Source organism: Microtus pennsylvanicus, chromosome 11 (genome assembly GCF_037038515.1).
Source record: "Microtus pennsylvanicus isolate mMicPen1 chromosome 11, mMicPen1.hap1, whole genome shotgun sequence".
Classification (NCBI taxonomy): domain Eukaryota; kingdom Metazoa; phylum Chordata; class Mammalia; order Rodentia; family Cricetidae; genus Microtus; species Microtus pennsylvanicus.
In genome coordinates, this window is record NC_134589.1 from 35,371,451 (window position 1) to 35,384,294 (window position 12,844).

General features: G+C 39.3%; 1 protein-coding gene across 1 annotated transcript in view; it reads left to right on the forward strand.

Moving 5' to 3' along the window:
* Brip1 (BRCA1 interacting DNA helicase 1) overlaps positions 1-12,844 on the forward strand; it is a 124,562-nt gene that overhangs the window by 5,447 nt on the left and 106,271 nt on the right. Inside the window, 3 exon segments of the mRNA XM_075991226.1 lie at positions 2,629-2,740; positions 7,055-7,225; positions 12,628-12,755. Coding sequence (XP_075847341.1) covers positions 2,629-2,740; positions 7,055-7,225; positions 12,628-12,755 — 411 coding nt within the window.

Consider the following 12,844-nt stretch of genomic DNA (forward strand, 5'->3'; position numbering starts at 1 on the left):
TTAATGAAGGGATAGCTTACAACACCAGGGATCCAGCGATGAGCAGGAAATACAAAAAAGAGAGTGGCGGGGCTCATGCTTGCCAGATTTATATATAAACATTAGCCCGAGGCGAACACGCCCTCTAAGGGGCTGGGCAATCGCTACATCTCCCCTTTTTGTCTAAATAAGACAGAACTAAACCAAATACAACTAACTATTTGCAAGAATAACAAATAATAAATATAACAAACAATATTGAGAACAAAAGTTTTGTTAAACATTCTATCTCAAGGAGTCTAAATAATGTAGAGAGTAACTACAATTATATAATCTTCAACTCCGTCAAAGATCTGAGAAGGGAGTTAATATTACTTAACAAACGAGAGATATCCAAAATGTGCAACAAGGGGCTGGAGAGATGGCTCAGCGGTTAAGAGCATTGCCTGCTCTTCCAAAGGTCCTGAGTTCAATTCCCAGCAACCACATGGTGGCTCACAACCATCTGTAATGGGGTCTGGTGCTCTCTTCTGGCCTTCAGACATACACACAGAAAGAATATTGTATACATAATAAATAAATATTTATAAAAAAAAAACAAAAAAAAACCAAAATGTGCAACAAATGACAGAGACAACTGACTACCTGGGCAATCACCCAAAGTCTCGTTTGCAATGTTGAGTCAACCAACTTTGGCTAAGGCCTAACATAACTGACATACCATTATTAAAGGCAAGGAACTTTCTTAGAACTATCCTACCCTGTCTTGGCAAGATAAGACAATCCTGTTTCATCCACTTATGGATATTTTGTATCTTAGTCAGTAGTTGAGGTATGTGCTTTTCTTAACCCAAAGGCCAGTATTGCCAAGAAGACAAGCTCCCAGTGGAGTGTCTTTGGTACTCAACGTTCTCTCAGGAGTAGAGTGGTGTCGCCAGGAGTGATTGTGTCTCTTTGGCACAGAATTCTAGGTTAGATTAAAGGCCATTTTCTACAGTTCTTCGAAGAGGCTGAAGATTATACTATCTATACTAAATATAATCTCTATGTATCTAAAAGACCTGATTAATTCTCAATACCTACCTAACTTGAAGACTAAGAGAATAAACAACTGTGCAATATATGAAGACAATGATCTTCAACTGTAAACAATATCATTACATATCAAATGTAAACAATGTTATTATATAAATAGTATCAGAGGTAGAAATGTACATTGTAATATGGTAGATGTATCAATACAATATAGACAAAGTTATAAGCATACTCTTATACAAAAATAGAGGTAGGAACACTCACATTCAATATTCAATATATCAATATACAAGAAACAGTACCAATACAATTTTCTAAAAACAGTAATTCACAAATACCAATCATCCCATCAAACCAGTTAATCCCCCCCCTTTTTTTTAAAAAAAAAATACCCCTAATTCCATAAAATATATCCCCCATCCCCTCAACCCTAAACCAACCACTAAATGATGTCCCTAACCCTGAGGGCAAACTCTGTTGGGAGAGGGGACATCGACCTCTAAAATTGCTTCTAGCTGACATGGGGGCGGCGTTCTTCTTAGGGGGTCCTGTGAAAGTAAATGATGGTAAAATTCCCAAATTAACCATTGACCTAAGAAAATTGTAACTAGTCTCTGAGCGTTATGATGTCATCATAACCAGATTGAGTTGATGTCGTGGGGCCCCATCTTCATCCTGGAAACTTCAAAGATTACTGTAGGAAAAGTTGTTGTTTGTTATGGGAAATTTAAACATTAACAACAAAGACATATACTGACATATAAAGAAAGACACAGATATGAGGAAAGGCAAAGAAAGTTTATCAAGTATATAATTATTCTTATTCTGTCCCATTTCATGGCTCCTGACCTGAGACAGAAACTCTGAAATATCTCTTATCAACAGGCTTGGGATTGAAGAGGGACTGAATATTGTAACTGTAATTCTTGCTTGATAACTGTTTTGCTATATGTAATTTTACTATGTTAAAATGAAAGCCTTCTTTTTTGTTTAAACAGAAAAGGGGGAAATGATGTGGGAGTGATTTCTTTCTAATCTGTTGCTTTCATTGGTTAATTAATAAAGAAACTGCCTTAGCCCATTTGATAGGCCAACCCTTAGGTGGGTGGAGTAAACAGAACAGAATGGTGGGAGAAAGAAGCTGAGTCAGGCAATTGCCATGATTCTCTCACCCGACACAGCCGCAGGTTAAAATCTTCCCTGGTAAGCCACCTCCTGGGCTACACAGATTATTAGAAAAGGGTTAGATCAATATGTAAGAGCTAGCCAGTAAGAGGCTGGAACTAATGGGCCAGGCAGTGTTTAAAAGAATACAGTTTCCGTGTAATTATTTCGGGTATAAAGCGGGTGGCCGGGTGCTAGGAACGTAGCCCGCTGCCCCTTATTACAACAAGCTGCTTATTTAATGTCCTGGTAAAACCAGCAGGTTGTTAGGGAGAAGTAAAGGAATGAGTCTAGATTTAGCAAAATCTAGTTCTTCCTCATGCCGTCTCTGTCTGCTGGAGCGCCTCCTTAGTCTTCTGTGCTATTCTATCGTGTTCCTATTCTATGGAGAGAGCTGATAAAGTCATCTTTTATTGTTTTCTTTTTTAAAGCTGGTTTCTTTGTCCACAGATCATCAGAGGACTGAACAGTGAGCAGCACTGTTTGTTGGAGAGTCCCACAGGAAGTGGAAAAAGCTTGGCCTTACTTTGTTCTGCGTTAGCATGGCAACAGTCTTTTACTGGCAAGTAGTTCTTATAAAAACTGGTATGTTTATATTTTGTGTGTGCTTATCGTATGGACGCAGAGGACAAGTTGCAGGAACCACTTTTCTCCTTCCTCCATACGGGTCTGGTGTATTGAACTCAGGTCATCAGGCTGAGTGGCGAGTGTGCCTTCACCTGCCCTACAGTCAGGCCAGCCCCAGGTAATATGGTACACTGTATCTAGACTGGTTCAGACATTGTTCCAAGTGATTTAAATAATCTCTGTCAAGACATTTCTTCAAGATGCATCTCCTGTGCCAGGCATGGCTGTGCACATATATAATTCCAGCATTCAGGAGCCAAAGGCAAGAAGGTTGCTGCAGGTTCAAGGCCAGCCAAGGCTACAGAGCAACCTCCTCCCAAAATAAAACATTTTAAATCTTCAAAAAGAAGTCGAATAAACTAGAATTAATTCTTAAATAATATTAACATAATTTAGTCCTTTTACTTGATCATGCAGGGTGTATGTGAACATTTTAGATGCTCAGAGTTCCTATGAAAATACCAAAATGATGATTTGTATCTAAGAAATAGGACATGGAGCTCTGGTGGTGTTGATACATATACTAATTGCTTGAATATATCCTTAAATATATTTGTTTATCTGACTTATAACAGTAAAATGTAGACTATATGAAGAAAAAAAACCACATAAAACTGGTGTAGTGGTGGTCCATGCCAGTAAGCCTAGTACTGGGGAAGTTGAAGAGGAGGAGTACAGTGAGTTAAAGACCAGCCTGGACTATGTAGCAAGACCCTAGCTCTAAATAAATAAGTAAATAAAAGATACCTGTTGATCCCTTGTTTGAATACCAGATAAATAGAAGTTTCTTGTAATGATTGTATGAATTTCTGTCATGTCCCATTACCTTAATTGTTATCAGAACTACACAGTGAGACCTTTTCTCAAAAGATAAATTTGGCTCTGATTCGGCATGTGCTCCTGCATCCCTAGGAATTCACTCAGGAAACTGAGGTGAGAGAGTCAGAAGCATTAAGGAAGCCTGGAATATTGCAAGAATCCACCTTACAAATCCAAACTCGAGTTCTACGCTACGGTGTAGCTCAGTGATATAACACTTCCCTAGCATGTGCAAGGTCCAGGGTTCAGTACCCAGAACTTCCAGAAAATAAATAAAAGTGTATACACCCATATAACAAAAGATATTGGGGTGCTGATTCCCGCCTCACCCTTTTCCAATGGTGAGTCCCAGACTTACATGTTTTTGTAAAATTTTACAGGTAATCCTGAATTAATGTTTCAGTTTGTAAAAACTAGGTTTTGAGGTAAAGTCTATTTATAAGTGTTCCATGTTTTTGCTCATAAGAGCTTCTGTATGATTGTTTTTTATTAAAGTGTGAGATCATCTGGGCAAACACAAAATTGCTATTAATATTTGATGAAAAACTTTAATTTTTTTTTAAAGATTTATTTTCATTTTCAATTATTTATGTATGGGTTTCTGTAAGCTGCTCACAGTGCTAGAGGACCCAGAGCTAGAATGATGGGGTTGTTGACCACTCCATGTTTATTCTAGAAACTAAACTTGGGTTCTCTGAGAGAGCAGGAAGCGCTCTTGACTTTGAGCCATCTTTCCAGTCTTTTTTTTTTTTTTTTTTTACCTTCGAGTCAGGGTTTCTGTGTAACAACCCTGGCTGTCCTGGAACTAGCTCTTGTAGACTAGGCTGGCCTCGAACCCACAAAGATTGCCTGCCTCTGCTTCCCAAGTGCTGGGATTAAAGGCCTGCGCCACCACTGCCTGACTAGGACTTTGTAATCTTAATCACAAATCTGAAATATAGTATTGAATATTTTTCAGGTATATAAATAGATAAGTCTAACCTAAAGAATTAGGAAAACGTAAAGTTAATCACAGGTGTGTGTATAGGTATGGATGCATTATTAAAGGAAGTATCTGGGCCTACAAGATGGTTCAGTGTAAAAGGCTGACCTCTAAGCTTGGAACCTGATTTCAATTCCTAGAAGCCATCTGGTGGAAAGAGAGAACCAACTCCTGTAGGTTGTCTTCTGACCTCCACATGCACACGGTAGCATAAGTTAATAAGTTAATAAAAGAGAAATGTTGGTGTCACTGATAGAATTCAGTAACAAGGAGTGTGCAGGATTGCTCCGTGCTCAGTGCTCACTACTGCCCTGATGACCTGAGTCCCATCGCTGGCACCACAGAGTGGAGGGAGAAAGCTGACTCCTACACACGCCATGGTGTGTGTGCCGCTTCACATCACCACAGACAAACGGTGAAATAAGCGTCAAAAAGTACATTCTATGATCCTTTTTTGTTTTGTTTTGTTTTTCAAGACAGGGTTTTTCTGTAGCTTTGGAGCCTGTCCTGGAACTAGCTCTTGTAGACCAGGCTGGCCTCGAACTCAGAGATCCACCTGCCTCTGCCTCCCGAGTGCTGGGATTAAAGGCGTGTGCCACCACCGCCCAGCTCTATGATCTTCTGACTGTCCATTTTGGTTATTATTGGAGACATTCTTTGGGGGAAATTGACATTTCTAGTTAATAATTGAAATTTAATGACAGTTACCTGAGAAATGTCAATGTGTTACAAGTGTGTAAACAGTGTCACTAGTATAGTTAAAACATTCAGTTTCTCTTTCTTTCTTTCTTTCTTTCTTTCTTTCTTTCTTTCTTTCTTTCTTTCTTTCTTTCTTTCTTTCTTTCTTTTTTTGTTTTGTTTGTTTGTTTCCTTGAGACAGGCTTTCTCTGTGTAGCCCTGGCTATGCAGGAACTTGTTTGAACTTGCCTTGAACTCATGGAGATCCAGCTGCCTCTGCCTCCTGAATGCTGGGATCAAAGGTGTGCACCACCACTTCAGGTTTCTTTTTCTTTTTTTTTATTAGCATGTGTTAGTTATACATAATGGGTTTCATTCTAAGATTTTTGTACATGTATGTAGTACGTCTTTATGTTTGCCTTTTTTTCCCTGAGGCAGGGTTTTGCTATGTAGTCTGGGCTGTCTTTCAGCTTAAGGTCCTCCTAGCTCAGCCTTCTGAATGCTGGGATTACAGGTATGCATAACCATGCTTGTTAATGTTAGCTTGTTAAAAGTACGTGAGTTATGTATATCATGTGGGCAAACAATGTAATTTTCTTAAAAAGTGTTTATTTTTATTTATGTGGGTGAGTGTATTTTCTTGCATGTCTATGCACCACCTGCATGCCTGGTCCCTGAGCAGCCCAGATGAAAACATTGGACCATCTGGAACTGGAGTGGCAGATGATTGTGCACAGCTCTGAGGGTCCTGGGAACTGAACTGGGATCCTCTGGGAGAGCAGCAAATGCCCTTAACTGCTAAGCTCTCCAGCCCCTGTATTGTAATTTAAAAAAATTATATTTAGGTATTTTAATTACCTTTTTATTGAATTTGAATATTGTCTTAAAATGTACTTTGATACTTTTATCAGAATGTGTAGGTGATTGAATGTTTCTATTTGATTTGATTTAATTTTTTGTTTGTTTGTTTGTGAGATAAGAGTTTTCCTGTGTAAACCTGGCTGTCCTGCAACTCTTGTGGACCAGGCTGGCCTCAAACCCAAAGATCCACCTGCCTCTGCCTTCTGAGTGCTGGGACTAAAGGTGTGGGCCACCTCGCCACACCTGAATACTTCTATTTGAAGTAGAAGTATGACGTGAAACTGAATGTTGTAGCTCACATCTTTAAACCCAGCACTCGGGGCAGAGGCAAGTAGATCTCTGTGAGATTGAGGTCAGCCTGTTCTGCTTAGTGAGTTCCAGGACAGCCAGGGCTTTGTAGAAATACCCCGTCTCAACAAAACTAAGAAAGAAATAAAAAATAAGGATAATGTGGACTGTGATAAATAATAAACATTTATTATTTAGGATACTGAAATTTCAAATTCTTCATTTACCTCCCTAAATGAAGAATTTGAAATTTCAGTATCCTAAATGAAATATAATTAAGCATATACTTTTCATCTTTATCTCAATACTTTTGCTTGATTTTGAAGTAAATCTGGATGTAAATAAATATAAGATTGGTACTTTTAATTACATTATTAATCTTCATTATTATGCCTTTATAGTTTATACACTGATAACATTTCTGAAAACATTGCAGGAATTGCTTTTCTCTTCTGTCCTGACTCGACACTGTAGATAAGGTTCAGGTAGATTGTGTCTCTTCATTTAATCTTGTGACCTGGGAAACTTCCAGTCCTTGTTGAACTGAGGTGGTTGCTCACTCTAGCTGAAAGGAGAAGTGCTCTTTGTTAGTTATATTGTAAATAGAGGTTTTTTCCCTAGGAAAGCCAGTGGATGGGGGCTTGAATAAAAAGCCTGAGGTGACGTCGTCATGTGGTTGTGCATGCCACTTGAAGAGTTTTCCTTACAGTGACACGGACATAGGCACTTCACCTCATTTCCATAGTCCAAGCAAACCGCCAGAGAGAAACGGCCCCTCATCACCCTGCCAAGGTAAACTGTATCTGCTTGTGTCGGTTGCAATCTGTGTTGGCTCCTTCCTTACTTATTACTACATTGTCTGAAATGTGTGTCTGTGTTCCCTGTGTGTGCCTGATGGCCTCAAAGGCCCTGCGACTGGAGTTTCAGTCCCCCTGGAATTTTTTATTTAATTACATTTATCTTGTGTAGGGTGCAGGGAAGGAGAGAGAGAAAAAGAGAGACAGAGAGAGAGGGAGAGGGAGAGGGGGAGGGAGAGGGAGAGGAAGAGGGAGAGAGAGAGAGAGCGCGGGTGTGTGTGCCACAGCACTAGGGTGGTTGCCAGAAGCCAGCTCGCTGGTGACAGTTCTCTCCTTCCACCATGTGGGTCTAGCTCAGGTTACATGTCTCGGGCACACGTGCATTTATGCACTGAATCTCTCTGAAATCCTTTAAATTGTATTTATTTATTTTTGGTGCTGGTGATGGAACTTCAAGCTTCATGCATGTCAAGGAATGTGCTTTGAACTGAACACTGTGCCCCTAATGGAATAATTTTACCATAACATTAACTGCTCAGAACCTTTTGAGCTTTTTCATTTGTGTTCTCACTTTAATTACTGAGGTATTTTGCTGGGTTAAACCCCCCCCCCCCCCCCCCGTTTTTCTTTTCTCTGTGTTGTCTTCTGTCACCGTTGATGAACTTAGCTTCTTTATGGAAGCGGAATTACATATGTGGTCTTATATCTATCTTTTACTTGGTATTGCATTATTGAGAATCTATTGCTTTTATTCTTTTTCTTCTGTATATTATTTTCCTGTATTAAAATATATAACATAAATATATAATACAAATATAATATAAAAGCAAATAAATATATATCAGGATGTAGTCATCTATTCTACTGTTGTCAGATAATTGAGTTGTTTCCACTTTAATAAGACAGAGACTTGCTTGTTTATCTGAATACAAATAGACACTTTCTGTTGTATACATACTTAGTGATGGGATGGTTGTAGCTTGTACATCAGCTGTGGTAGACCATGCCAACAGTTTTCCGTTTTCTGCTCCTCACTCTAGCCTCCCTCAATAATGCAGGCACACCTTACTTCATTATACTCTGTGTGGATGCTGCATTCTTTTCAGATCGAAAGTCTGTGCTAACTCTTTACCGAACAAATTTGTTGATGCATGATTGTTATTTTTTTATCAATTAGCTATTTTTTTAAAATAAAGCATTTGAAAATTAAGTTTCACTTTTTTTCAGATAGTAATATTACATAGTTAATAGCTTTAGTAGACACAGTATAAATATAACTTGCTATGCAACAGGAAGCAAAAAAATTCATGTGACTCATGCCCTATTAGCTTTATTGAGATAGTGTGGAACGAAACTCACAACATGAGGTGTGTGCTTGTGGGCAGAGGTTTTCAACACTTTTATCTCCTGATGTGTCCAGTTGTTTTAAATTTGAACCATTCTCGCACGTTTGGTATTCTCATCGATGTTTTATTTTATCTTGTTTATAGTGCTATGGATTGAACCTAGGCCACCCCCACTCCCAGCCTGGAGTTTTAATTGATTGTGTGTCATGACTAATGAACAGTTTGCATGTTTATTGTTTCTTGAATATCACCTGTAGTGATTGCCTGTTTAAACAGGTTTGTCTTTTGTACTGATTTCTGAGAGTTGTCTCTTTCATTTTCCCCACCCTTCTTTATTTCTTCATAAATTTTGGAGATATCTAACTTCTTTTTAAATTATGTGCCTTAACAATTCAACCTCTTTGGTGAACTTGCGAGCTCCTACACTGTGGAGAACAGAAGATAAGGAGCCAGAGAGATGGCTCCTGCAGACTTGGGCTTGAATCCTAGCACCCACGTGGTGACTCACAACCTTGCATAACCTCCAGTTCAGGGGAATCCCACACCCTCTTCTGGCCTCTACAGGCACTGCATGCATGTGGTACATATGCATATATGCAGACAAAATGCTCATACCCATAATGCTTAAATAAATGAAACTTAAAAAAAAAGACTAGGGACTACACCAAAAAACAATAATGTAGTTTAGAAAATTAGCCTAACATGTACTAAGTAAGAATAACTGTTGTGAGGAGGGCCGCTTGTTGGTTCTTGGCTGCTCAGCCCCGAAACAATCACACAGAAACCATACTATTTATATCACTGCTTGGCCCATTAGCTCTAGCTTCTTATTGGCTAACTCTTACATCTTAATTTAGCCCATCTCCATTAATCTGTGCATCACCACGAGGTTGTGGCCTACCAGCAAAGTTTCAGCCTGTCTGTCTCCCGCGGTGGCTCCATGGCTTCTCTCTGACTGGGCCTCCTTTCTCCCAACATTCAGTTTTTCCCACCTAGCTCTGTTCCCCTATAGCTCTGCTATAGGCCCAAAGCAGTTCCTTTATTAACCAATGATATTCACAGAATACAGAGGAGAATCCCACAAATAGCCTCAATACAGGACAATAAACATCATATTATAGCATATAAAGAAAACTTCTATCTTTAAAATTTTTGTTTTTTAGTGGCTTTTATGGGGAAAGGCTTCTGGATCATGGAAGATCTGGGACTTTGATCCCTGTTGTTGAACATTATTAAAATCATTATTTTTTTAAAAAGCTATTCCTATTCTGGGCCCAGCAAGAACATTCGTTTGTTAAAATGTTTGCTGTGCAAGCATTAGGATCTGAGTTCGATTCCCCAACACCCACTTAAAAATCTTGAGTGTGGGCTGGAGAGGTGGTTCAGAGGTTAAGAGCAAGTACTGCTCTTTCGGGAGACTAGAGTTCAGTTTATCCTCTGTGGGCACCTACATTCATGTGCATGTACACAATTGAAAATAGTAAAATATCCTTTAAAAAAATCTGAGCTCAATGGTGTACATCTAACTCCAGCATTGAGGAGTTGAAGACAGGAACCCTGGAGCTTTGCTGTTAATCAGCTTAGCCAATCAGTGAGCTCCAGGTTCAGTGAGGGACATTGTATCAAGGAAAAAAAAAGTGGAGACTTGATTGACTTCTGGCTTCCGTGAATGTGCACATATGTGTACCTGCACACGTGTGTATGCACACATGGGTGTTCACACATGCGTGAACACACATTCTTCCATTAAACACACCCCATGGCATAGATTCCATTTTGTGTTTATAGGCTCACATTTGTTGTACCTGCTTCATAGATCTTTCTGCCCTGTAAGTGAGTAGTTTGTAATTCTTTCCAGTTAGGGCATTGTTTCACTTTCATTGATTTTCATGCTGTCTGGTCATTGTGTGGTCTTAGTGTAAGATTAAAGGTTAAAGGGATTCAGGCCACAGAAGTGGAGAGAACTGTGTAGAGGAACAGAGGAAGGTCGTACCTTTAAAAAGGTACATAGTATCATGTGGTGGTAAGGGCAGGGGAGAGATGGCCCTCCCCCATCAACACCTGAGCTGGCCCCGAGGTCAGAAGGGTGGGAGAGCTGCCCCTGCCCACCACCAGCTGCAACACTCTGGAGAACAGGCCCTGCACCTTGCCTGAGCGGCACAATAGAGCCAACCCCATTGGCAGAGGTGAGCCAGCCCTGATATTGTGAACATGGAAGAGCTGTTCCCATTACTCACCTGCCATGTGGTGACTTGGGTGGAAGAGAGATGTGTTTTTGTTCTCATCATCCCTGCCCCCATCAGTGCCAAAGCAATGCAGGAGAGCTGATCCTGGTGGTGAGGACAAGGGAGAGCTGCTAGGCTGACCAACCCTGTAACTACTTGGGCCCATAACCAGGGTTATGTGTTGGCCCATTCCAATATCCACCCTATCTGTGATCTGCTGGAGCAGGTGAAGGGGCCGGTCCTGCACGACCCAAACCTTCAGGATCTCCACAACACAGGGCAACAGCAGGATAACTAAGAGAAGTTCCAGTGAGGGCCCAGCATCATTAGTGTAGCAGAAACCAAGGGCCTCAAACCAGACCAGTGACTCTGCAGTGAACACTTGCAGGTAAAGACACATGGACAGAAGGGTTCACTGTGTGACTCATTGTGTCACATGACAGACAGCTTCCATGATGAGATCCTCCCCCCATTTTTTTCTTTTCTTTTTTCCTCTTAAATTTTCTTGGAGGCACTGCAAGGGCAGAGGGCAGATATGCAGGGATGGGAAATGAATGGGATCAGGATATATGATGCGAACGACACAGATTAAATAAAAAGAGTTAAAATAAAAGATATTGGAAATGAGAAAATGCCAATCAAAGTAAAGTCATTCGTGTAGTTGGTGCAAAATAAAGTAAATTTAATGAAATACAGAGATTATTTCATGAGGTTATATTTAAAATAAATGTGTTGTGCATGATCCGAGGTGGAAGAATATTTCAGTGGCAAATAATGCCTGTTATTTATTCTTGCTTCACATAATCCCTGGAATTGCCTATGATTACAATTAATAAAGCACTTTAATAAGTAATAATTAAAAAAGAAAAGGTACATAGGAAATGATGAAACCAATATATAGGAGAGTGAGAAAATAGTGGTATAGACATTGAGGAAAAGGAAATGTTTGCCATGTTTCCAGAAATCAGGATGCTGTGTTTGTCAGTATTGGAATTATCCTTAAGGATTTTGAAGTAAAATGGCAAATATGTTGCACCTAAGAGCTACAAATTATTAACTTTGTAATACTGGGCATTTCTTTAAAATTCACTTTTTAGGAATAATTTTTATAATTTAGGAATTGAGAGGTTTTTGATGGTTGTAAGAATAAGCTTTCAGGGTTGTGAGATTAAGACATAAATCTTATTCTGTGAACATAATGAAGCTCAGTAGGAAAGAAACATTAAGGTTTTCATAGTAATGAAATAACATTTATTGAGTCTTGAAGGACTCAATTTGCATATTTTGTCAAGATACTTTGTATTAGAGATTGAACTTAAAGCAGCTCACATGCCAGGCAACTTTTGCTCTACCAAGTGAGCCATACTCCCAGCCCTGACAGTTGTATTCCTTAAACTGTATAATAGAGTATGGCCATAAATCACGAGGCTATGAGAAAAACAAATTGGGTGTTTCGTGCTAAATGTATGTTTCTTGAAATGTTTTTGTATTTATGGTAAAAATAAATGGAGTGATAAAAAGTTTTCAAAAAAAAAAACCTTGCTGGATTTCTTGGTGCATATTTTTAATTTTAGAGGCAGAGGCAGGTGGATTTCTTTGAGTTTGAGGCTAGTCTGGTCTACACAGTGAGTTCCAGGCCAGCCATGACTATGTAGTGAGACATTATCTCAATCAGTCAATGGAAAAAAAAAATCATAGGTTTTAAATTGTGTTATGAAATTTATAGTAATAAGTCTTGGTTTTCTTCTAAAAGATGCATAGAATAAATTATTATATTTTTGTTATAAGTATACCATACTTATTGTAAAATTACTTTTTACAATAAGACTCTCCTGAAAAAAATACTCTGGCTGCAAAGTTATCTGCCAAGAAACAGGCATCCACGCACCGAGGTGAAGATGATGATTTTCAAATAGAGAAGAAAAGAATCCGCCCCTTAGAGACTGCACAGCAGGTAAGCAGTTTATTGGCTGTTAAGATCATCTAGCTACCTAGTCAGGGCTAGCTGCACAGGAAGTTGGTGGCACTGGTAGAGAATAGTTA